Genomic DNA, 27,616 nt, shown 5'->3' with positions numbered 1-27,616 from the left:
TGAGTTTTCTTAAGCTGTAAGCCATGATCAGCAATATTAAAATAATAAAAGTCTTGTAATATTTCAGTTGATTTGTAATGAATCCAGAATGTATGACGTTTTTGTAATTGCATTACAGAAAATCACAATATTCTAATTTTCTGAGACAGTCCTGTATGTTAATGGAAACCACAGGTTGAGTAAATTGTTTCAGTTTTAAGTTAAAATGTTGACCTTCTTTTACAAAGAAACAGCAGACTAAGAAGACAAAGGACTTTTATTAAAATGACTACCACTGTTTAGGAGAGAGCATCCTCTCTTAATTTACAAGATATTGTACATTTACAGTGCATCCACAAGGAGTATTGATTGATCACAAGCTCCAGGGGGAGCTAGAGCGTCGTTTTTTTTTTGTTTTTTTTTTTTAATACAATGGCTCCTGACATAAATAAACACTATCTGTAAAACACAATGGCCCGGCCTACCTTTACTTCACTTCCAAAGCTCTTGTGCTTTCACATAGAAGTGTGTAGTTTGAGTTCAGTCAAAGGCACTTCCTGATTGAATGTAGACAGCTTCATTTTCTTGTGGGATTAAGCGAAGTATCCGTACAAATTCCTGCTCTTCTCTCTTCCTGGCAACTCCGGTGAAACTCCACAGGTTGTTTGCGTGGCAGGTATGACAGGACCTGCAGAATTACTGTGGTGCCAGACGTGTTTACAGTAACTCCCGACTCTTAGGAATGACATTTGAACGTTCTGCCCGCGCGGTGACTACCATGATTGGCATGTGGCTTTGGCAGTTTCTCAGACGTGATGAAAGGGAACACAGTTTCCTTCAGCAGTAAAAAGGTCTGTTGCCAATTCCTGAGGATCCTGAAGATCCTGAACTCCAAAGAGTTTTAGTTGACTGCTATAAATAAGCAATGATTTACATGATGTCTCATGATAGTCACCTGTATCTCAGTTATTTCCTGGATGCTAGAAACAAGTGCTGAATAATCTGTGTTGAATTGTCTTTGCAGCAGTTATTCAGTGTAAACATTTCCATAATTCTGCAGATCCTACTGCAGGGTGCGTGTCTTGATGTTGGTGACCCAACCAGCAGCCTGGATGACCCTGTAGCGTTCTCGGAGGTTTCTCCTCCTCACATGCTCGTTGGTGATCTCTATGACGTTTGCAATGGGGAACCAGCCCTTCTGGCCGTCAGACAGGCGAGTCCCCTCATACCAGCCTTCAGGGGGGCAAAAAAAAGGGGGTGAGGGGGCAGGGGGCGAAGGACAAACAAGGGAAGAGTGGAGGTTTCTGTGTGGTTCATGCATTAAAGTAAAAAATAACTCAATATACTGCTAAATTGACGGGATGTGGAGTGATGCAGGATTCATCAACAGAATCAAGGGAGGAAGCATGCCGATACAAAATCATGTCAGTAAACATGGCTTTCTTTTTAATTGGAAACCTGTCTTACTGTACATTTTACACCATCTTAATCTGTACAGATGAGACTGTCAATAAATGTTGCAAGTAGAATCAGTATTGACTCGGAAACGTCTCCATTCTTCTGTGAAATCCCTTTTCACACATTCTTACCTTCATTGGTTTTGCGGATGATGTTGACGATCTCGGAGGGCTCCAGGGTGAGCTCATCTGTTTGCTGGGCCAAGTACTGATCCACACACTGCACCTGAGGGCAGTCTGAGACACACTTTACTGTCAGCATGTATGAACATACAACACGGTATCTAGTCCACGGGCCAGAGCCAGAAATTTCACTTGTCAGCACCACTCAAGGTGACCAAACTTGCTTATGATTTTTGAAAAGATCCATGTCTGTAGATGATATTCTGGTACAATAACCTTCCTGAGTGGCAGCTGGATCAGAGTTATCAGCTCATGAAGTTCAGAAAATTACATTTTAGATGCTGCTGCATATCCTGGTTTAGACTCATGTACAGGAAATCTGTCAATGTTTCACTATATTGTCTTTGGTATCATTTTAAACGGGACCTTTTAAGCATTCATTCAAGCTAAGATGTGAATCTTTCTGACCAACATAGAGGTCACTGCAGCTCTTTAAACTCTAAACAACACACATTTTGACAATTTTCGCCTAAATGATATACTATATTTTAGCCCTGTGTCATCTAGGAACAACAGAGACATAAAATACAAAAACTGGAATACTCACAGGACCATAAGGATTCAGGAAATGTATAATATCCCCCTACTATATCATTGTTACAGGTCATTGTGAGCCTTAAACTAGAAGAGCATCATTAGGCTCCTATGAAACTATAACAGCCACTAATGTCACAAACTGGTCTTTATCTGCAAATACACGACATAAAGGACATAACGATGAGATAAGGAACCAGCTTAGTTTTATAAACAGAACACAAAATACAAAAAATACAAAAAAAATAAATACAAAAACTGGAATACTCACAGGACCATAAGGATTCAGGAAATGTATAATATACCCAATTTAGAATCATCAATGAACCTGAAGGGGCTGGTAACTTCATGAGATGATAACTCTGATCCAGCTGCCACTCAGGAAAGGTTATCAGACCAAAATATCATCTACAGACATGGATCTTTTCAAAAATCATAAGTAAGTTTGGTCACCTTGAGTGGTGCTGATATCTAGTCTGGCCCATGGACTAATCTGTTTGTGGGCAGTGTGTGCGCTCCTCACCCCAGTCCTCGTAAATCACTTCATCGTCATTTCCTTCGATGTTGGTTGGATTGGGGAAAGCTGCCAACCACCTGTCCATGTCAGACCTGTAGACAGAAACCAGCTTTGAGTGCATAAGTAAACCAGGCCTCGTATTAACGACACATCCTTGAGACATGGGAGGATGTCACGTTACATTTTTAATTCAAGTTTGTTTAAGATCGTGGTTTAAGTAATCCTCTCAAACTGACACCCAAAGACCGATGTGAGTGTCTCCTTTGGTGGTAATTGTTTGGGTATCTAGGGGAGGAAAAAATGCAGAAAACTACTCTAGGGATACAAGTAAATGTACAAAAGTTTGAGCAGGCCTTCCCCAGATCCCACTCTCTTTTTTTTTCTCATGTTTCTTTATTGGGTAGTCGATGTAATGCATATTACACAATAAACATTTTTAAAAGGTTTCTACAAATTACCCCGTTTTATATTTTACCACACACACACACACACACACACACACACACAAAGTAAATAAATAAAGACAAAACTTAACATAACAAACCCCCCAAAACACACACACACTATAAAATACATAATTATAAACAAGTCCCAAAGTAAGTACCAATTACCAATCAAACTCTGACTGAAGACAATAATAGGAAAAATAAAGTAATAAAATAAAATACAGGACACACAAAACAACAAAAATAATTAAAAAAAATGAAATGAAATAAATAGAAAATAATAAAAAATAAAATAAACAGACATAAGAGGAACCCTAAATAAAAATAGAATAGAAATGGTTAGCAATATCATACTTCCCTATAATTACATTAAATCAAATTAAATTAATCTTCCAAGGATGCCAAAGAATTAACAAGAGAAAGAATAGGTTCCCAAATATGAGAAAACTTATCAGAGCAACCCCTAATACCGTATTTAATTTTCTCTAAATATAAAAAGGACATCAGGTCTTTCAACCAAGAATTGGGATCCCATTCTCTTTGGAGAAACAATCCTGACCCAAAGGATCTGCTGCGGACATCTAACTCTCAAATAGATAATGCTTTATCCATCACAACACTAATCACAGCTGGGGGACACAATGTCAGGCCAGTTAGTGTACTGTATGCGCAGAGCTTTGCAACTACTCACTGGGACGGAGCTTTGAGGAGCCGCTCCATCATGCGACCCTGGTGGTTTTCCAGCAGGGTGAGGTTGAAGCAGTGCTCGTACGGACAGCTGCCGGTCCCCTCTTCATCTAACGGCTTCGCCTGCACCAGAGAGCGATGTGCGTGGTCCAGCACCACAAAACGCTCTGCACTGTTCACCACCAAAGAAATAAATAACAGAATGTAAAATGCAGTTGCAAAGTACGGGTGAAATAAAATGTACCTAAGGGAATTCATGAGAAATGTGTTGTAAGTTCTGTGTTTTCTCTGTCCCCCTGCCCGTAACCCAGGGGGTATCACTTCCTCTCACATTTCAGGAAGCTGGGATTCATTTGGTTAGTTGTGACATTAGGACCCAGTTTTGTTTGTGGTCACATGCTTCACTCTTTAGGCTGTATTATGACAGCTTGCTGGAGGACACAGCTGGGAACATTGTTCAAAACATCTGGCTTTAATGTCAGTTGTTGAGCCGCAGCAGAAACACTGAATGGAACAATCCCTCCCTCCCATCCCCTGATCATGCCAAACAAGGATAATGATAAAAGTGGACTTTTGAATGTGAAGTTTATTGTATAATTTAAAGGATAAACCTGTCTTACACAATAGAGTAAAAGGAGAAAGCTTTTATATGCATGTGTTGATTTACGGGCCTTTAATGTTTCCTCTGGCTCATCAAAGACTGTGTTTCCATGCATCAATAACCCTTTTAAAACCCGAATATTAGCAATAACCTGAATTTGCACGGCCATGTAAACACCAATAACTCCTTTGAATAACATATTCCGGTTTTTAAAAACCCCAATATGACCCCTGGGTTACTCCTTTTAAAACCTGAATATTTGGTCATGTAAACGCCAAACGGAATATCCCCATCAAACGGAACATGAATTTGTTTTCTGCTCATGTTCTGTTCACAAGGAATCCTGGTCTTTTGAGTCCAGGAAGTTCTTATAAACACGGAGAAACACAAGACCAGGAGGAGACTAATCACTTCATAAATGTAATGAAGGATATGAACATTTCTGCATTTGTAGACGGTAGAAAGTACCGGGATAGAAGATTTACAAGAAGTGAGCGGAAAGTTGCGCAAAGCAGCATTTGTTTTGGATTTGGATACAGGAAGAAGAAGCAGAAATGACGGGAATTGCGTCATGACGTTCTCCGCGCATCGCTGGTTTGATCCAGATATCCCAAATGATTAATTACCATGTAAACGGAATATTCCCAATGTTTCATTAACCGGAATATTAGCAATAACCCGAATTTTGACTGCATGTAAACTTAGTCAAAGACTACTGTCTTCCTTTAGTAATAATTCTTGATTTTGAATAGCAATGTGAATTGAAAACAATAAAATGATTCATATTAATAACTATGGTTTATGCCATTGTGGTATATAATGTTAAGTGGTGATATGACTCAGTATTAATGTTTATAATGCATGATCCGTGCATCCATCCAGTTTCTATCTATAATAATCTATAATGAGCCTATCCCAGCTCATTACAGGCGAGAGGCAGTGATTCACCCTGGACAGGTCTATAATGCATGATGCACATTTTTAATTGATTAATTTTTTTAAATAATGATAATACATCGATTGTGCCTACCCCTTCTTGGCAGCAATGATGAGCAGATCATTGAAAAGGAAGAAGTAAACCGGAGTGAACTTCCCCCTCATGTTGAACAGAGTAGCTCCTTTGGACATTTCCTGGAGCTCCCCCTTCTTCTCCAGGTATCGGTTTGTGGAGATGATTGGAATGGCCTGTTGAGGAGAAGGCAAGAGTTGTCTACCACTTTCAAAATGAACAGATTGCACAAATCAAATACTGCTTTCACATGATCAAACGTCCACGTTCCAGCTTACCTTGAGCTTGTCAAACTCCAGCGTTTTAGAGACATGAATCAACTCCTCCATCTGCCTCATTTTTCCAACCTCGGTGTTACACTCGTCAATGATCTGTGAACGAGTTAAAACAGAAGAAAAATCAAACTCTCCCTCATGCTGCTCTCAGTGAGCTGAAACATTCACAATAACAGAGCTCATTCAGCAGGAAATCTGTCACTCAGACAACAGCTCACATCATTCCTGGGTTATGTGGAACACTTGAGGGTCAAATTATGATGAGTGGCCTGCAGAAAGGATGATGAAGAGTGAGAGGTGTTTACCTTCGAAACAGAATCCAAAGCCTTGGAGGCAATCTGCTCCTCCTTTGTCCCCTCTTTTGTTCTTTTCAGGATGTTCTGAAAGCACAAACAACACCTGTCTTTTTCTGCAACATTGCTGCGGTACATACAGGACTGTCTCAGAAAATTAGAATATTGTGATAAAGTCCTTTATTTTCTGTAATGCAAAAATGTCATACATTCTGGATTCATTACAAATCAACTGAAATATTTCAAGCCTTTTATTATTTTAATATTGCTGATCATGGCTTACAGTTTAAGAAAACTCAAATATCCTATCTCAAAAAATTAGAATATTCTGGGAATCTTAATCTTAAACTGTAAGCCATAATCAGCCATATTAAAGTAATAAAAGGCTGGAAATATTTCAGTTGATTTGTAATGAATCCAGAATGTATGACATTTTTGTTTTTTTAATTGCATTACAGAAAATAAAGAACTTTATTACAATATTCAAATTTTCTGAGACAGTCCTGTATTTGCATCTGGATGCAAACCAGGTCGTAAAGTTGAGCCAAAGTCCATAAATGTACTTATAAGTGAGAATGTAGAGATGAGTGTGCGAGGAAAAGATTACACTTGAAAGAGGATGTTCAACACAGTCACATGCTGTGATGAACTCATATTACTTTCAATTGCCATAAGATGGAAAAGTCAAACAACACTTCTGCACTGGCCTTTTGTGAGAAACCTAGGGGTGGAGGGGGCTTAAAAAATCTACTTAATAGCTGTCATCCTCCAGTAACATTCCTGCAGTTTCACTAGAAGCAAACATGCATATTTTTACTTTGCTGATAAAATACAGTACCTGCAAAGTGAGTAAAAAACCTTTAATTGCACGTTCAGTTCAGTCTGATAGCCATTCTTACTTGACCATGCCCCCAGGAGGGACTAAAATTAGGGGGATCCAATAAGTGTTCATTCTGATTAATTATTTACAGGTATATTTAGTGTGTTATGTTTTTTTATCGCTTAATCTATTATTTATTCTCTAATTTTACTTTTTCTGTTTGCGAGTTGCCTTTATTTTCAAATCTGTGTTTGTGCTGTGTGCTTGTTGTGGACAGGTATGGGGGGGGGGGGGGTGAGTAGCGGAATAGAGAGGTGATAATGGAGGAGCATGTGAAAGTTGTGGGTCAGGTGAATGGAGAATTCACATTTCTAAAATGCCCCAATGGCACCTTTGATAAAGGTAGAGTGATATGTCTTTGTGGAAAGGACTTTGCTCACCACCGAAGCAGCTCAAGTTTAACCACATAAATGCAAAGCACCCGGTCGCGGGTGCAGCCGCAGATAACGTTAGCAGCAACGATGTTGCCACAGCAACGATGTTGCCACAGCAACGCTCTTCTCCAACTACACTGGAGGAGAGAACCTCACGCATGCTCACGTCTGTGACCGAGAGGCTGGCGAATGTTTTGGCCAGTGGATGTAAATGGCTAGGACTGCATCTGTTCAAGTCTGTTAAAAAAATAAATAAATTACTTTTTTTTTTTGTTATATATCAATCTTTTGATCTGCCAGAATAATGTAATGAATTTAAAGGAAAACACTTCAAGTTGAGGGCTTTTCTCAGCAATGTTTAGGTGAGATAAAAAAATAGTTGAATTAGATAAATTAATTAAGATCTTAATTGTAAATATTATCCGTTTTGTTATGTTTACTATTTTCTTTCTCTTGTACATTACAAATTTTTCTACAAATTTTTCTCTTTTTTATTATTTAGCTATTTATTGGTTATTTCTATTTTAATTTTTTGTATAAACCATTGAGCGTGTGTGTGTTTGGCTGCTGCACGATTGAACGATTGACGATTGAATTTCTCCTCTGGGAGATCAATAAAGTCTTCTATTCTTCTATTCTATTCTATTCTATTCTAATTAATTAATCGCTCAATTTTTTTAATCACTTGACAGCACTAACTAAAATATTATTTTTACACAAATACTTTTGACTTAGAGTCAATGTGCATGCACAACTTTCTCACAAATGCATAAAGAGAGCCGCTGCTCAGGTTTTCCACCTTGATAACTAGCAGGCTGGGTTACATTTTAATATTCCTAGTAACCTTCGTCCAAAGAGACTTCTGTCTTGAAATTCAGTATCTCATTAATCAACATTCATTTTATTATAGTCACCCGTCTCAAATTAAAATATTTAATATATGGCTTAATAATTGAAAACTTTTTTCTAATGACCTTAATCCTCGTTGTTCAACTCTTTTGATGTATCCCACTGTAGCTTATTAAGCAATGCCGTGCATGTTTCTGAGCTTTCTACGTGCCGGGGACATTAAAATGACTCTGGCAGGCTGCCATCTTTGCTTTGATGTGGAAAAACATCCACAGCTTGGAAATGAAGCTGAAAATACATTTCTTCAGATGGATTTTCCCTTTCTCCATCTGAGCAATACCCTGAGAACAATTTGTTAAGTGTATTTGAAAGACGTTCTAGTTTCTTTTTCTCATGTGGCCAGTATGGATGCTGATACACGGCGGGGATCAACTGCATATAGATCAGAAACAGAACTGGGAGTGTGTTTTCCTTCGTTCAATCTTCCAGTTGTATTTGGCAGCAAAACTGACAAAAATGAGTAAAGATGCACACCTCAATAAGCATTTTGATGCGTGTTATTCGCTGGAAGGGCAGCAATAGGAAGGACATGAAAGGCAGCCGCTGGCACTGAGGTGACTCTTGGAGACGAGTGATGACTGCAGCAAACTGTGAGTTGTTCTTCCTGCAGAGGCACAGATTACGTTATCATCTTTATCATCATTTATATGTTCTCTTAAGTGAGCACAGTCAAGACAGACTGCATTCCATAGTCTCCCAAAGTGTTATCTGCTCCTCTTTCTTACATGAGTGTCGTATATATCTTGTCCTGGTAGATCTGGTTCCGGACGTAGTCGATGTAGGCGGGGAAGTTGTGCTGGGCGTGGTACTGGATAATATCGCAAATGTCAGAGAAGACGTGGTCCTTGAATATACGGTCCTCCAGGTCTCTCAAGAACCTGCAGCATCCAACGGAAAATATTTGTGTTCAAGTCAAAAGTAATATCCCCATTTCCCTTTTCCCTCATATATCCTCATTCGTCCTGCTGCCACTTCTCACCTCTCGCTGACCTCGCGCACCCTCAGGATGTTGGAGAAGAGGGTTTTCCTGTCTCTGATGATCATTGTCTCCTCCAGCTCCCTGTTCTCCAGGAAGTGTTCGGTCAGAACGTGCAGGGATCGCAGGTAAGAGGCCTCAGAGGTCAGCACCTCAAACATACTCTAGGAGAGACAAGAGTGTGGGATACATTTTACACATAAAGTAGTAAGAAATACAAACATTTTCCTCTTTATCACATTTAAGTATCACAACCTTTACTTAAAGGTATAGTCAGTAATGTTGGAGAGCTAGCAAGATTTGAAAGTGGCACCTCCTCTAAGCCCCGCCCCCTCATCTAAGCGCCGCCCCTCCTCCCCCTCCCGTCAGCACTCCGTCCAAAGCCACGCCCCCACAAACTTTGGGGAACACGCATTTACAGGAGTCCAGTTTTCCAGGACATTTTGGACAGCACATTTTCAACAAAACTACCCCATGTCTCATTCACCTGTAAGCGAGGCCGGTTTTAGGGGGGGGCAGGGGTGAGCTATGCCCTCCCAAACGTGCGTCCTGCCCACCCAATCAAAGTTATGGGGATCCTTAATTTTTTTATAATTAAATTTTTTTATAAATATAAAAAAATATCACAGAATATCTGTACCGTTTCTGATTGGGTGGGCTCTGCGCATCATTTTTAGACACAAGAGGGCCGATACCGCAAAAGTTGTGTCTCAGCGGAGTGACCCGACATCCCAGCAAAATGAGAAACAGAGAAGTTCAGAACAGCACACAGAGCACACACTGAAGGCCGATTTATGGTTCCGCGTTACACCAACGCAGAATGGTGCGCGTTGCCGCGTACCCTACGCCGTAGGCTACGCTGTACCCTACGGCGTAGCCGTGGCAACAGAGCCTGCACGGCACCGCGGCGCACCGCCACCTGCACCGGCGCTCTCCGCCCTCGCCGGGATGGAGACGCCTCCATCCCCACCCCCAGACCCCCAATAGTGGACAACCTGCACCGCAGAATCGCACTTTGGCTTTCTTTTTTCAGCCTTTTTAGCAGGGCGAGCCGTTACATTCGACGCGACGAGTGTGCGCATGGGACAGAGGGGGCGTGGGCGGGACTTAAAAGGAAGGCATCTGATTGGTTCTTTCCCCCCTGCCAATCCTATGGTGCTCTGACCAATCCGTGCCATTCGGTGCGCAAAAAACAGATTGGTCAGAGTTTTTACAGGATTAAAGCTGTCAGAGAGGTCGGATGTTTTTCTTTCCTTTTTCTGAACACATTATTCACTGGCTACTCTCAGGATGGAAGGACCATTTCACCCAGTATAACAATAAATGTTTTTGAATACGATTACAGACTATACCTTTAAAAGAAGTTGTTCCACTCTTACTAATGTTGGAGACTTAAAACCGTAACTGTAAAAGCTTTTATAAAGTCCATTTAGGGTGAATCAATATAAAGCTACAGCAGTAAATTATATACGGCAGTTAGACAAGAGTGCACTTTAATCCACATAAAAGGTCACATTATCAACTTAAAATGCGATTTAAAAATTGATCCTGCATCTCTTGTTTCTCCTTTCTGCCTTATTGATTTCTCTTGATGGAACTTTCCCCTGCACATTTATTTCTGTCTCTTCACCTCCTGGTACTTGCACTGTTCGGGGGTGAGCTGCTCCAGCACTCCGCTGTCCCGCACCGTCGGCAGCTCCTGCCACAAGGTGCTCTGGCCTGACGGCGGCAAAGTGTTTCCAGCCGCCAGCCCGGATCCGTTCCCCTGGCGACGGGCCGTCCAGTCCATGGCATAATCCACGCTGGTTTTGCTGATGTTGCGGCAAACTGTCTGCCGACGGATCTCCTTTGTGATGACGGTGGCCCGGTACGTCTGGTAGAGCGGCTCTGAGGGGAAACGAGTGAAAACATTCCTGAAACCTGTGTATGTGGCCACTGAACATGCTGCTCCCAACCAGAGGTGGGTAGAGGAGCCAAAAATTGTACTCAAGTAAAAGTACTGTTACTTCAGAATAATATGACTCAAGTAAAAGTAAAAAGTAGTCATCCAAATAATTACTTGAGTAAAAGTAAAAAAGTACTTTGTGAAAAAACTACTCAAGTACTGAGTAACTGTTGAGTAACGTCTGATTTATTTTTTTTAACACAACCATTCAAACAGACAAAAGTACAAAACAATCATCTTTCGGCAAATTAAATTAATAAAATTAATTAAAATTAATAAAAAATAGCTTAAAGTAAAATAATCTTAAAGTAAATTCAAGTACTTTAATAAATAATAAAATAAATATAATAATAACAGAATAAAAAAATAAATTAAGCACAAGTAGCACAAAATTTCAAGCATTTGTACTTTTCTTTTTTAACCAGGCAGAACTAGAACAAACATGAACTCATAGAAACTCTGTGTGTGTTTGAGTCTGTGTAAATGTGACAAAACATGCAAAAACAAACATTTTTCCCAAAGAATCACCCAGTGATGTCATGAGATTGACGCGTACGCGGATAAAAGGGATACAATAAAAGTAACAGCTCAACGTAGCCTAATGTAGTGGAGTAAGAGGAACAGTTTCTTCTTCACAAATCTACTCAAGTAAAAGTAAAAATTATAGTGATTCAAAACTACTCCTAAAAGTACAAAAATTCCCAAAACTTACTCAAGTAAATGTAACAGAGTAAATGTAACTCGTTACTACCCCCCTCTGCTCCCAACATATGAGACAGAACGCTACATGGAATTGAAAGTGCAAACGTCACATGTGTATTTATAGAATAACAACCACAATGCGGTTCTGATGAGTTGATGCTACTAATATGTCACGTATGGGTGTGGTTTAGGTAGCAGATTATGTTGTTCTCTAATTGCAGGGTTGATGGTTCTTCACATGCACAAGAGTACATGGGTAACAAAGTGTGCACATCTAACACACCTATGTCCTGCCCTATTGAACGGATCACTGTGACACTGAGCTGGCAATGTTTTATCTTACCGTTCTGCAGGCGGGCGTCCAAAAGGAACGCAATCTCCCTTTTGAGAGAGTTTCTACTCATTGGAGACCTGAAACGGGATTGAGAAGTAAGGCACGACACAGTTAGTGATCTTTGATGCTCCCAGAAACATCTACAGCAGGGGTGTCAAATGTGCGGCCCGAGAGAGATTTTCATGCGGCCCGCGAGAAGTTTCCAACGCAAAAAAACAAAATGTTAACTTACTAAAAAGGAAGGCATAAATAATTGAATGAATCGCAGCACATCCGATAATATATTTCTTCTACAAATCCATCGTTATTCCACAAAGAGAGCAGTTTTCAACATTTTTTTAGTTTTCTAGAATGCATTTGCAGATTTTATTTCTTTTTAGACGGTCGTTTATTTTTATTAACTGACTACTATTATATATTTTCGCAGGAAAAATATCACTGCTAAAAAAGATGATAGAAGATATTTATTCGGAGAATTTCAGTTTTGAATACCAGGATAGTTACAAAGTAAAACAGTTAAAAGAGAAGTGCTGACTTTTTCGGCACACTGGCGTAAATATACACGCCAATTTTTAAAAATAAATACATTTAATTGTACTGGAAAAATCTCTAAATCACAAAGAAACACTTTCGGATGTAATAAGAAAGATTTTGCTTTTAATTAAATTACCTAAAAAAAAAAGCAAAATATAAAAAAAACATACTTGTTTCTGTTTATCTTTGTAAAATTATATTAAAAGTATCTTACATAATTTGAAAAAAAAACGAGAAATTTCAAGAAAAGATCCTGAAGAAATATATTTTACATAGAGTGTAAACAAAGTGCATATTTCCTTTAAAATTAACTAAACTGATATTGGATTAGATAACAATAGTAAAAAAAATAATTTTTTTTTAAATTTGTTCCCACCGTTTTTGTTATTTTGAGCGGGCGGCCCGCGAGAAAAAAATTTGGCCCGCCAAGCAAAATGAGTTTGACACCCCTGATCTACAGCAACTTCAAGGATTGGACAAGTCATGCCAAATGAACATGTTAAATCAACACAGTCTGTTGTAGCCTAAAGCCTCTAAACTTAAACAAAATATTTCTCTGGGATTTTATAATTTTAGTAAACAGGATCTTTTTTTTTTTACACACGAGCATTTTACAAGGTAATGCTGATTGATGACAGAAAATGTAAAAATATTGAATTCATTAAATAAAGTGACTGCTCACATGTCCGTGTCTTCTTTCTCTCCATCATTCTCTCCATTCTCCTCTTCTATTTAAAAAAAAAGAAAAGTAGGCAGGTCATATTTGACATTTTTGAAGTATATTAACACACCAATCGTTAATATACCGTATTTTCTGGACCATAAGCCGCATCCGCTCTATTTCTAAAAAAAATAATAAAAAAGATATACAAGCTGCAGATATTTATGTTGTTATATTAGATATTTACTACATGTACAGAAGGATTTTGAACTGTAAATGATGTACATGTTTGTACCTAAATAGTTCCTTTCCTAACAGGGTCTTTTAACACGGCAGCAACTTTGCTGATTAAAACGGGACAGAACCAAGAGAAAATAACCACTATTTATTTATCTATTTATCTGTTTGAAATCTGCTTCTACTTCTATCTGCTAAAGAAGAAGTAGCGTATTCTTCTTTGCATTTATTTTGTCTTAGTTTTGATTCTAATTCCGGTTAGAGCCAGGGTTATAATAGTTTTGAATTTTTCATTTTAGTTTAGTTTTATTTCGTTTTGACTTTTTCTCCTTCAATTCAGTTAGTTTTAATTTGTTTTTAGTGTGGGTTTGCTAGTTTTTATTAGTTTTTATTTTTTCAAAAATGCTTAGTTTTAGTTTAGTTTTTATAAGTCTTAGTTTTATTTTTAGTTTTGACGTCACGGACCGTGAGGCGTTTAGGTGCCTTAGCTGCCAGTTGGAGATAAACGGCCAGAGCGGAATAAATTGATCATACCAAGAGGCTTATATTGACAAGGACGAAAACGGAGGAAATTATATCTATAATTATTATAATAATACTATAAAGTTTGTTTTAGTTAGTTTTCTAAACACGCAATATAGTTTCAGTTAGTTATCGTTTTTGTCTTTTAATTTTCGTTTTTATTTAGTTCAGTTAACGAAATTGTTTTTTAAATTTTAGTTTTCGTTATTTCGTTCGTTTTCGTGAACGATAATAACTCTGGTTAGAGCGCCCCGAGCGGTGGAAGAAAAACCCACAGAATAGAACCTTTGTATAAGCCGCACGGTTGAAAACCTATGAAAAAAGTAGCGGCTTATAGTCCAGAAAATACGGTAATTGAGCGCTGTGTAAAAACCTTTTCTCTGAGAGAGGAATTGCAGCGAGGCAGCGCTGAGCCTCCGTGGATCCGTCTTTGGTGGTGGAGGCGGGGGTCTGTTGGGCCCGAGGGGGATGCTGGAGGGCGGAGAGATGGTTCGTTGGGGGCTCAGCGTGCTGGTGGTGGAGCTGCTGGGAGAGGAGGATAGCAGGGAGCGCCGCTCCTCCACTGCGGGCGGGGAGACCGGCGCCCCGCCCTGGTGCGTCGGCGTGAGGCTGCGGCTGTCCGTGATTATGGGGATCCTCGGCGGGATGGCGGGCGGAAGGTCGTCGGGGCTCGAGATGGAATTTGTGACGTCCTCAAACTCAGATGCGGGGTCTGAGACGCTGGAGGAAAGTTTACTCCGACGTGTCGGTTTTCGTATTTTTATTTTCGGAGTATCCAGCTGCTCCTTGGACTGAGGTTTGCTTTTGCTAGCAGAAAAGTCCACCGCTGGAAGGGTGATCTCATAAATATCTTCTTCATCTTGGGAGAACTGGCGGACTGGTGGTGATCGTCCACGTTTTGGAGGAACGGGGGGAGATTGACAGCGAGAGATGGCAAGGGAGGTGAGGACAGAGTGAGGACCTGGGTCTGATCGCCTCCTGTGACCCTCAGCCAGCAACACATTTAAAGACTGATGGAACTCTGGCTTTCCCTTTTTCTCATCAAGCAAAGAAGTACTGTCCATCTCATTCCCCCCCTCACTGCCGCTTTCGCCTCCTTGATCAGCCGTCTCCCACTCCTCCCCCTCTTCCCCGTCCTCCGGCTCTTCTACATCACCCTGCTCTCCATCTTCTGAATTCACGGGTACCCATATTAGTTTCATGCCGGGGCGCTGGCGGTGACACAGGCAGCTGCAGCTCGGGTTGCAGTAAGGACTGAGGGGGCCGTCCGGACTGTATTCAGCCTCCACTTCACCTACGCCAGTCAGATGAACCTCCACTTCCTTTCCATCAGGGGCTGCATCAAAAAGAGAAGATAAACTGTAATGTTTCTCCCCAACTCATCTTCCCTTGTTTGAACTACGTTAATGGGTGTGAACAGTACTCGAGTTGTAAAAAGAAATCAGGGGGATGGTGGATTTTATCATATGGGGACAGATAATTTGTGCTGATTATAAATAATATAATATATTACAAATAATAGCTGTGACCAAAACACCTGCAGAAATACTGCAGGAATGACATAGCAGCAGTTAAATGCAGCCTTCTGTAAGCTTTAAATATCCACTGGGCTTACATCTAATACAGGACTGTCTCCGAAAATTAGAATATTGTGATTTTCTGTAATGCAATTACGAAAAAAAAAAGTCATACATTCTGGATTCATTACAAATCAACTGAAATATTGCAAGCCTTTTATTATTTTAATATTGCTGATCATGGGTCACAGCTTAAGGAATCTTAATCTTAAACTGTAAGCCATAATCAGCAATATTAAAATAATAAAAGGCTTGCAATATTTCAGTTGATTTGTAATGAATCCAGAATGTATGACATTTTTGTCTTTTTAATTGCATTACAGAAAATAAAGAACTTTATCACAATATTCTAATACAGTATATTTCTAGTACATCAAAACACAAAAATAAAAAACAGTTTTCTGAACTTATAAATATGCCTCTGTCCTTCACAGGATAAGTAAAACAACTCAAAATCTTCAAAAGAATATTTGTCTTATTTCTAGTTAAAATGTCTCATTTTAGTAAGAAAATCCCATTACACTTAAAACAAGACTCATCCCTGGAAAAAACAACAATTTTCACCTGTTTAAAGTAGATTTTCACTTAAAATAAGTAGAAAAATCTGCCAGTGGAACAAGATTTTTTTGCTTGTAATAAGAAGATAAATCTTGTCCCACTGGCAGATTTTCCTACTTATTTCAAGTGAAAATTGACTTGAAACAGGTGAAAATTGTCAAATAAGTTATTTTTCTGGTGATGACTCTAAATGTTGAAATAGCAGTAAAACCACATTCATTGATGAAATGACATAAGGGATGGAAAGGGGGGATGGCAGTTTTACAGGGGGGATGATTTTTACCGTTTTTGTTTCAGGGGGGATGCCATCCCCCCTCATCCCCCCTCAACTCCAGTACTGGGTGTAAATGAGTTGTTTCCCAGCATGCACGTGCACAGACAGGGCAGATCCCTTTTATAAAGAGCTCGTTTTGCTCACAACAGCTCCACATGTTGTTCTTTGAACTCAGCAAATCATCGTAATGTAAATATACCCTGATGTATATTATAAGTTGTTTCTTTAAATGTTTATGGGATGTTTGCAGCGTTTGTTTGCAAGAAAAATCGAACATTGACAAAAGGAAATGGAAAAGATGAAGTTGAAGAAGATAGAAAGCAGTGAATAAGGATGAAAGTAAAATAGATTTTACATTATTTTATTTTTTTTCTTGTTGGAAAACCTGATCAGGACCAGATATTTTTATGTTATTATGTCTCGATGAATGAATACCTCAGAACTGAAAGATTGGTGACTTTTCTGCAGGATGATACAGAATCTATTGCCCTGCACAAAACCTTTCTGTTTCTAATGTGGAACTAAAACAAGGGAAGTTAAAGTATGTGTAATTGAGATGGGAATATCCACCAACGTATGAATTATGACAAAAAATAAACTGTCGCCCTTCTTGGGTTTCTTTTTGTTGATGCAGGACAAAGCTGATCATTGTCACGCAGAAGCCGTGTGCATGAACTAAAGATCCAATCCAAACTATAGCTTACAACTGTTAACTTCATCAAGATGATTTCAGAAATAAGTTTTATTTCATTTAAAAAATGTGTTTTCATGCATCTTGATGTCCAGCTCTGCCACAAGATTGTTTAAAATATAATCTAGGTGCGATGAACCTGAAAAACTTGAATGTCATACCGATCAGTGTCATTTCTAACTGCAAGTCAACATGTCGAGTCTTTTGAGCTGCTGCTTTGAAAATCTCATGAAACCATTGCATGAGAATACAATATCATCTGATAACAAAGCTCTGAATTGCATTTTAACCGTAGCTTTAACATTTTCATTTTCATTTTCAAGAAATCCTCTGACATATGATGCTTAATGTAACAAGATATATTATTATCACGAAACACAAACCTAACTCGAATCTGTGCATCTTTAAAAATATTTGGCTCGATTTTTCTCAACTTTATTTAGCTCTTATAGTTCATTTTTTGTGTGAAATTTGTCCATTTTGTCTGCACCATGATTATGCAAAAACTGGTTACGAGTTTTGAAAGATAATGGAGAACTGGAGTAAATGAAAACCCCATCAGAACTGCTGGGAATCTGGGCCATTTTCTAGAAAAGGACATTGGCTTAGACAGAGGATGCACTCTTTGACTGTCTTCTTTCTATTTTAAAACTTACTATCATGAAAAAAATGTAATTTCCAGAAAAAATAATAGGGTTCATACACATTTTAACCAACACATTTACATGACTTTTCCATGACTTGGCAGCCAGTTTCCATGACTATACATGACCTCTAAAACATCAATGTATGAATGAAATATAGTAATAAAACTATGTTAAAAGTCACCACAGTAGAGATCTAATGACAATTATGGTTTTATACAAAATAAACATGTTTAAACTAACACTGATATATACCAGCACTAGAAATGGGCGATATTTTACCGTTCACGATAAACCGTCAAAAAAATTCCCCACGGTAAGAATTTGTCATCTCGCGGTAAAAAAACGATGAAAGAAAGAAAGAAAGAAAGAAAGAAAGAAAGAAAGAAAGAAAGAAAGAAAGAAAGAAAGAAAGAAAGAAAGAAAGAAAGATAAATTCCCGTTGATGAGGTTTTTGTGTAACAAACATGGCGGATCTGAGTAATTACAGTTTTGCAGTACAGGTGTAACTCATTTAATTGGTTTTTATTAATTAAATTTAATTGGTGTAGTTTAGTAGCATTTAGTATCTTTTAGAGCAGTGATTTGGGGGCTCCAAAGACTGAATGTGGTGATATATTTATAGTTAAAAAGATGGAGTTGAATTGGTATTTTTTTTAACGTCATTTTTATCATTATCGGGATAAATGCCAGAAATTATCGTGATACATTTTTTAGTCCATACCGCGCATCCCTAACCAGCACTATGTTGTAGAACATGTTGTATAGTAATCTAATATAACTTTAATAACTGTAATAATAACCGATCTGCATGATGCGCAAGATGCTCGGCACGTCACACGTGAGAACACGCAAGACTTTTCTATACGAAATATTTATTGATCAATTTCAAATCTTACCTTATAGGCTGTTATTACTAAATGTTATCATTAAGTGAGAAAAATAAATGCCATGACTTTTCCAAAACTTTTCCAGGCCTTGAAAATGACATTTTCAAATTCCATGACTTTTCCAGGTTTTTTCAAAACGTATGAACCCTGTACGATCTTGAATGACAGTCCAAGTTTTAGCGTCAACTGTACCTGATCGACCTCCTTCCACGTTCAGGCTGTCACCTTCGTCTCCTCCCAGACTGTCCGTGTGTTTCTTGGGGATGCGGCTGCGTTTCTTGGGGAGCGGGGGTGCCTGCTCTGGCCCGGCCAGTAGGGGCAGGCTGGGGCGGCCCGGCTTGGGCTTTATCGTGGGTGCCCTTTTGAACTTCTTACTCTCTGCTGTGCCATTAGCCGTCTGCTCTCCTGCTTCGCAGGACTCCTGCTTGCTAAACCTGTCCACTATCTTCTTGACCTTTCCTCCAGAAGGGCCTGAAGTGCAGCTCCCGTCTGCAGGGAGAGGCGATGGTTTGGGAGCAATCTCCGGCCTGGGCTTGACCTCGGGCTTGAGGGGTGAAGGAGAGGTGGAGCCTTCTTGGACAGACATGTTAGCGGGAGGACGCCTTTTCTTATTTTGTGTTTCGCTCTCCACCTCAGCTAGTCACAAGCAAGACTTTGAGGACGGGCGGCAATGCAAGCATGCCATCCTCACCTGATAAGCAAACAGAAAGGAAAACATTTTTTTTTAAACATGCCACTGAAATAAACTTTTATATCTACAAAATACACATTACATCACTGAGTACAACCAGTAATAATGTGACAGACTTTGATCTCTGAGCTATAAATCCTTTGCCGGTAATGAACTTTACACTTGAAGGACCCCCCTCCTTTCCACTCAGGACATTTCAACATAACAAACATTATACTATGAATCCATCTTTATTACCTGGAGCTGATACAGCATTTGCTAAATCCATCTCTGGCTGCAGATGGTCCATTTTTCTAAGTCAGGTTCCCTCATCTCTTTGTACAAAACCTTACACCATTTATGATTGTGTTGATTCATTTATTCATTTAAAGGCCGTGCTATGTCTTTTATATTTGATATAAAAATGTCTCAAAGCTCTGTTTAGGTTGTACATGAACTGTAAATTAGCAATCGTAAACTGTTTCATTTTCTTCTTTTGTTCATCATACCAAACACTCCATTGGGTGGATTTAATCAGTTTCAGCATGGTAGTGAATTTAAAATAATTAACTACATGATTGATTAAATTAAATGATTAATTCATCTTGATTTCCCTTAAGTGGACAAAACGATTTTGACTTTACATTTTGATTTACTTGTTTAGACTCATTTTGAACAGTAAACAATTCAAAAGTTTAAAAATGGGGTTTAAAAGTTTACGGATTTAACTTTAAAAATAATACCTGTTTGAGTTAGTTGAATTTATTTGAACTTTTTTTTTTTGTAAATACCTGTACATATTGTATTTTCATTGTTAAAGGAGCTTGAGGCCGGATTGAGGCAGGATTTATGAAAGAAATCCGTATACGTTTTAAGTTTTCTAGTAATAATGTCAGATGAAGCGTTCCAAACCCAAACGAATGAGCCCTCTAGTGTATCTCTCCGTTGCCTTGAACAGGCTGTGTGCTGCAAAATGTGCTGCAAAATGTGCTGCAATTCGGGCCCAAATTTCCCGCGCTGGGCTGCGGATGTGACGTCACATGACGCTGCATGCACGTTCTCCCCGTTCTCCCGTGCAGGCTTCACTGTTGGCTGCAGTACCCCCAACGGCCGTCGTGGTGAAGGGTGGCGCTAGAGAGTCTCATTTCTTAAAAGGAGCCTCATGCTCCTTTAACACTTATTTCTTTGTTTTCGAAGGTTAACAACCTGATTACTATTTGAAGATCAACTGAATAGAAACCAACCAAGCCTAAAAGTTGGATAAATAAAGTTGATCAATTGGAAATCCGAGTTGTCCTGGTGTCCTTTTCGGAGTCAACTAAGTGGAACTTGACACTTTTCTTATGTTATGTAACATTCTGTCATTCATGGGATTATATGATACACGGTTGTTCAGTACAGTTAATAGTTAACAACAGTTTCAATAGAAGTGCGGTTTAACAACCACTCCACCCTCTACTGTCCTGCGCTGACAGGATGAATAACTTTAAATGCTGCAGGAATGTGCACCACCACATCCCTCTTGGGTTGATATACAAGTTTGATGTTGAGGTGTTTTGTTGCAGATAATCATAATAAATCTTCCACATGCGTTACTAAACTTAAATGAGTCTGTAATGGTTTACTTAGGGGACCCTAAACTGTTAAGCTTGGTCAGTCATAGCCATATACTTGGAGTGAATTCTCTCTAATGAAATGTGTCTGGTATCCCTCTCATCCTTCCACTGGTGCACACCGTACCAAACCAATCGCAATGGTGCACGGGTGGGCTTTATATGATAATTCATATAGGAGTCATCAAAGAGCAACAATAAAACTAAACAAAAAACTTTAAGATGCATGCAGAACTGCTTAGAAGACGTTGAATAAACAAGTTTCTACTAGAGCTGCTCCTCCCCTGCTCTCCATTTTTGATGCCTTTTCCTCATACTTGTCTGGTTGTCGTCTGGCTGTGACACATGCTTTGTTTCTCTAAGCTATTTGTTTTTGTTTTGTGTTTTTAAGCCTGTGGTATTGCCCATGAAAATCAAAGTCAAATCCATATGAACCTTGAAGAAGAAAAGGATTAGGATGGCCGGCCGGGTTAAAAATGTTGCACTCAAACACAGAAACCCTAAACTGTTCATGCTGGCGATTCAATCTGCACAGATTAAAGTCTTTTAAAGTGAAACACAGAAATGTCAATACTTTGAGCGCTCTTGTAATTTACTCTGAGAAGCCACACCAAACTCTCCTCACTGTACAACCATGTCTGCAAATAGAAGCATGATGACAATAATGGGATCCCTGAAGTTTCCACTCGGGCTGGATGGCCAAATGGCCACGCTGCAAATTCTCCTCACCATATGTTTATTTGATGCGTCTGCAGCAGCTGATGTAATACCAACCCATATCAGAGTAAGCCATCCCCTCAGTCGTGAAGAACGAGGTTTCTCAGCTCTGCTTTGTGAGATTCTTTGTTAAATACATGTAACATGGGGCTGCAAACATTTAAGATACTATAGATATTATAGCACTTGACAGAGGCAGCAACGGCGACGACGCTCCCTGAGGCTGATGTCACCCAATCACACTACAATGTTGATCTTTATTCTATCATTAGTCCCCAAACATTACCGAAGTTTGATCAACAGAGTACTGTTTCATTCATAAATGCAGGCTGATCTTCTTCCTCGCAAAGTTCAACCAAATTCCTAGGAAGCCATTAGGAAACTGATAAAAAAAAAATGTATTGACAGTAGGATTGGGCGATATTTTACCGTTCACGATATACCGTCAAAAAAATTCCCCACGGTAAGAATTTGTCGTACAACGTACGTGAAGGAAGGAAGGAAGGAAGGAAGGAAGGAAGGAAGGAAGGAAGGAAGAAAAAAATGAGCCAGAAAGAAAGAAAGAAAGAAAGAAAGAAAGAAAGAAAGAAATGAGCCAGAAAGAAAGAAAGAAAGAAAGAAAGAAAGAAAGAAAGAAAGAAAGAAAGAAAGAAAGAAATGAGCCAGAAAGAAAGAATGAAAGAAAGAAAGAAAGAAAGAAAGAAAGAAAGAAAGAAAGAAAGAAAGAAATGAGCCAGAAAGAAAGAAAGAAAGAAAGAAAGAAAGAAAGAAAGAAAGAAAGAAAGAAATGAGCCAGAAAGAAAGAAAGAAAGAAAGAAAGAAAGAAAGAAAGAAATGAGCCAGAATGAAAGAAAGAAAGAAAGAAAGAAAGAAATGAGCCAGAAAGAAAGAAAGAAAGAAAGAAAGAAAGAAAGAAAGAAAGAAAGAAAGAAATGAGCCAGAAAGAAAGAAAGAAAGAAAGAAAGAAAGAAAGAAAGAAATGAGCCAGAAAGAAAGAAAGAAAGAAAGAAAGAAAGAAAGAAAGAAAGAAAGAAAGAAAGAAAGAAAGAAAGAAAGAAAGAAAGAAAGAATGAGCCAGAATGAAAGAAAGAAATGAGCCAGAAAGAAAGAAAGAAAGAAAGAAATGAGCCAGAAAGAAAGAAAGAAAGAAAGAAAGAAATGAGCCAGAAAGAAAGAAAGAAAGAAAGAAAGAAAGAAAGAAAGAAAGAAATGAGCCAGAAAGAAAGAAAGAAAGAAAGAAAGAAAGAAATGAGCCAGAATGAAAGAAAGAAAGAAAGAAAGAAAGAAAGAAAGAAAGAAATGAGCCAGAAAGAAAGAAAGAAAGAAAGAAAGAAAGAAAGAAAGAAAGAAAGAAATGAGCCAGAAAGAAAGAAAGAAAGAAAGAAAGAAAGAAAGAAAGAAAGAAAGAAAGAAAGAAAGAAAGAAAGAAAGAAATGAGCCAGAAAGAAAGAAAGAAAGAAAGAAAGAAAGAAAGAAAGAAATGAGCCAGAAAGAAAGAAAGAAAGAAAGAAAGAAATGAGCCAGAATGAAAGAAAGAAATGAGCCAGAAAGAAAGAAAGAAAGAAAGAAAGAAATGAGCCAGAATGAAAGAAAGAAAGAAAGAAAGAAAGAAAGAAATGAGCCAGAAAGAAAGAAAGAAAGAAAGAAAGAAAGAAAGAAAGAAAGAAAGAAATGAGCCAGAAAGAAAGAAAGAAAGAAAGAAAGAAAGAAATGAGCCAGAAAGAAAGAAAGAAAGAAAGAAAGAAAGAAAAAGAAAGAAAGAAAGAAAGAAAGAAATGAGCCAGAAAGATAGAAAGAAAGAAAGAAAGAAATGAGCCAGAAAGAAAGAAAGAAAGAAAGAAAGAAAGAAAGAAAGAAAGAAAGAAAGAAAGAAAGAAAGAAAGAAAGAAAGAAAGAAAGAAAGAAAGAAAGAAAGAAAGAAAGAAAGAAAGAAAGAAAGATAAATTCCGGTTGATACGTGTTTGTGTAACAAACATGGAGGATCTGAGTCATTCCAGTTTTTGCAGTACAGGTGTAACTCATTTAATTGGTTTTTATTAATTAAATGTAATTGGTGTAGTTTAGTAGCATTTAGCATCTTTTAGAGCAGTGTTTTGGGGGCTCCAAAGACTGAATGTGGTGATAGATTTATAGTTACAAAGGTGGAGTTGAATTGGTATTTTTTTTTATCGTCATTTTTATCATTATCGGGATAAATGCCAGAAATGATCGTGATAAATGTATTAGTCCATACCGCCCATCCCTAATTGACAGGAGATATTAAGCATTGCAGCCATAAAACCATTTGAACAGATTCCTGACTAGAAAACAGCCGGGATTGGAAAAAGGCGCGACCAGTAACTGAAAAGAACTGCACCAGCTGGTCAGACCAGTTTCCACGGACGCACATACAACTAATAAAGAGGCCGACAGAGATTCACATTTCAGACCGATAGGGAAATGCCTCTGGGCTGCAACACAGATTTGTAGAAAAGACTTCTTAAATAACACAATTGTGGAGAACTTCATGAAACGTACTCTCAGACATCAGGAAACACAACTCGAGTGCAGCGGTGGGTGACGCAGGTCTCTCAAGGTTTCAGTTTTGTCCTTCTGGTTATTGTGGACTGACATATAAATTCCCAGCATAAATCCTCTGATCATGTGTCAATGCACTTTAAAAGAGCTGCTTGAGGTTGCACCCCCCCCCCCCCAAACACACTCTCTTTCAGCCATCCCAACCAGACTTCATCTCTTTTGTCTCCTCTACTCTATTGACCTCTTTAGTTCAATAGCTGTATTCTCGTGTTTACAAGTGATCTGGACCCTGAACACACTCGGACTGGGTCAGTGGGCCACTCATCCATCTCTGTTGTAGTATTTGGGTTGATACATCCAATATTAAGGTACGGTGCAATGCCTTAAACCACAACAGCTTCAGAACAATACACAAGTGCTTAAGGAGACCATTAACACAATGCCCTGTGTTAGGAATGGGCGATAAAATTCCCCACGGTAAGAATTTGTCATCTCGTGGTAAAAACGATAAATTCCCGTTGATGACGTTTTTGTGTAAAGCTGATTTATGGTTCTGTGTTAAATCCACGCACAACGTACGTGAAGGAAGGAAGGAAGGAAGGAAGGAAGGAAGGAAGGAAGGAAGGAAGGAAGGAAGGAAGGAAGGAAGGAAGGAAGGAAGGAAGGAAGGAAGGAAGGAAGGAAGGAAGGAAAGAAAGAAAGAAAGAGGAAGGTAGAAAAGAGGAAGGGAGGAAGGAAGGAGAGAGCAGGAGGAAATAAGGAAGGAAGGAAGGAAGGAAGGAAGGAAGGAAGGAAGGAAGGAAGGAAGGAAGGAAGGAAGGAAGAAAAGAGGAAGGGAGGAAGGAAGGAGAGAGCAGGAGGAAGGAAGGAAGGAAGGAAGGAAGGAAGGAAGGAAGGAAGGAAGGAAGGAAGGAAGGAAGGAAGGAAAGAGGAAGGGAGGACGGAAGGAAGGAGAGAGCAGGAGGAAAGAAGGAAGGAAGGAAGGAAGGAAGGAAGGAAGGAAAGAAAGGGGAAGGTAGAAAAGAGGAAGGAAGGAAGGAAGGAAGGAAGGAAGGAAGGAAGGAAGGAAGGAAGGAAGGAAGGAAGGAAGGAAGGAAGGAAGGAAGGAAGGAAGGAAGGAAGGAAGGGGAAGGGAGAAAATAAGGAAAGAAGGAAGGGAGAAAAGAGGAAGGGAAGAAGGAAGGAGAGAGCTGGAGGAAATAAGGAAGGAAGGAAGGGAGGAAATGAGCCAGAAAGAAAGAAAGAAAGAAAGAAAGAAAGAAAGAAAGAAAGAAAGAAAGAAAGAAAGAAAGAAAGAAAGAAAGAAAGAAAGAAAGAAAGAAAGAAAGAAAGAAAGAAAGAAAGAAAGAAGGATAAATTCCCATTGATGAGGTGTTTGTGTAACAAACATGGCAGATCTGAGTCATTCCAGTTTTGCAGTACAGATGTACTAATTTAATTGGTTTTAATCGATTCAATTTAATTGGTGTAGTTTAGTAGTATTTAGTATCTTTTAGAGCAGTGATTTGGGGGCTCCAAAGACTGAATGTGGTGATAGATTTATAGTTGAAAAGGTGGAGTTGAATTGGTATTTTTTTATCGTCATTTTTATGTTAGTTATCTGGATAAATGCCAGGAATTATGGTGATACATTTTTTAGTCCATACCGCCCATCCCTAATCTGGACCCTGAACACACTCGGACTGGGTCAGTGGGCCACTCATTCATCTCTGTCGTAGTATTTGGGTTGATACATCCAATATTAAGGTATGGTGCAATGCCTTAAACCACAACAGGTTCAGAACAATACACAAGTGCTTAAGGAGACCATTAACACAATGCCCTGTGTGTTTGTGTTTGCATGTGTGTGTGTGCAGTGGGTTGTGTCTCCTTTGGAGTCTAATGGCTTTACTGTGTGTACATAATAAAGGGAGAAAGGCTTTCAGAGTGCTACTATCAAACAGTGCAACCCATGTGATGACTGTGCGAGCTCCACGCTGGCCAGGAAGGCGGAAGAGGAATCTCAGGAAGATGGAAAAGGCATGAGTACACAAGGGAAGGAAATACATGGAAAAGGTGGATACACTGATGATGACGTGGGTGGTCCTAGAAGGAGATTTTCAGATGTTGATTAAGTCTAAATATAATGGGTTTGCAATGACATGGCACATTTAAGGCATCAAAAGCACCCAGGGATTTCTACCCTGTTGGGAAGTATGACGTTAAAGGTACATAGCACATTTATAAAAACCATAAACGGATTAAAATCAAAAGGATGTTATATTAATGTAATGTATCACAGTAATAACTGTTTTTTTAATGTAAAATAACTCCCACTGAAGCACTTCATAAATAGAATAATATATTTTATTAAAACAAAAGTCTGTATAATTTTTTTATTTTGTAATTTTCTTTTTTCTAAATGTCTCAATGAGGAACAGGTGCTCCAGCTCCACCAGTTTGACCCGCTAAACTGTCGGTCATTAACTTTTACTTCTTCAACACATGAAATACAAACTTACCAGCATAAAGCAGACATATCCTGCGTGATTCTTTCCGGCGTTTGGGCTTGAAGTCCCAAGACACTGCACTTGCCAAGTAATAATGCCTCAGAGTTGAACTGGTCCTACATGAGTAAACTTTAAACTTTAGTTATCGCGATGGTATAAGGAGAAAAATAACAGGAGAAAAATTGAAGTATCCAGTAAAACAAAAAAAAGGTTCAATTCCTACTGTGTGACAGGGTTGTTGTGTGTGTACCCATCACCCCTCCGTTGTTGCTGGTCTTTGTTACAGCAGCAGCAGCAGCAGCAGCTGAGCTGGGAGAGAGGGGGGGGGAGGAGCCACGGGGGGGTCCCTGAGGTGACGTCACTAATCACCCGGCAGCATCCAGCTTCCGCTTGGTTGATTTCAAAATAAAAGAACTCAACTGGTCAACTGCATGCGTGTGGTTTTCTATAAAATGTTCTGGAAAATCACTGCCCTGGATTTGTGTTTACTGCTTGCAAAAAGAGTCATAGCACCAGTACTGGAGTTGAGGGGGTATGAGGGGGGATGGCATCCCCCCCTGAAATAAAAACGGTCCAAATCATCCCCCCTGTAAAACTGCCATCCCCCCTTTCCATCCCTTATGTCATTTCATCAATGAATGTGGTTTTACTGTTATTTCAACATTTAGAGTCATCACCAGAAAAATAACTTATTTGACAATTTTTACCTGTTTCAAGTACATTTTCACTTGAAATAAGTAGGACAATCTGCCAGTGGGACAAGATTTATCTTCTCATTACAAGTAAAAAAATCTTGTTCCACTGGCAGATGTTTTTACTTATTTCAAGTGAAAATCTTTTTTTTACTAAAATGAGACATTTTAACTAGAAATAAGACAAATATTCTTGTTAAGATTTTGAGTTTTTGCAGTGATCCATTTT

General features: G+C 38.9%; 1 protein-coding gene across 1 annotated transcript; it reads right to left on the bottom strand.

Annotated features, from left to right (window-relative positions):
* Positions 1–396: 396 nt before the first annotated feature.
* arhgef15b (Rho guanine nucleotide exchange factor 15b) lies at positions 397–26,960 on the bottom strand. The gene is made up of 16 exons (XM_061709571.1): positions 26,708–26,960; positions 18,882–19,380; positions 14,429–15,391; positions 13,318–13,363; positions 12,111–12,178; positions 10,751–11,007; positions 9,124–9,284; positions 8,870–9,022; positions 8,619–8,748; positions 5,994–6,068; positions 5,692–5,784; positions 5,435–5,589; positions 3,808–3,975; positions 2,677–2,762; positions 1,569–1,673; positions 397–1,212 (listed from the first exon to the last, which is right to left on the bottom strand). The coding sequence occupies exons 2-16, from the start codon at positions 19,273–19,275 to the stop codon at positions 1,043–1,045; spliced, it is 3,024 nt and encodes a 1,007-aa protein (XP_061565555.1). The 5' UTR covers positions 19,276–19,380; positions 26,708–26,960; the 3' UTR covers positions 397–1,042.
* Between the last annotated feature and the right edge of the window lie 656 nt (positions 26,961–27,616).

Source organism: Cololabis saira, chromosome 20 (assembly GCF_033807715.1).
Source record: "Cololabis saira isolate AMF1-May2022 chromosome 20, fColSai1.1, whole genome shotgun sequence".
Classification (NCBI taxonomy): Eukaryota; Metazoa; Chordata; class Actinopteri; order Beloniformes; family Belonidae; genus Cololabis; species Cololabis saira.
This window is presented reverse-complemented; position numbering and strand designations above follow the sequence as displayed.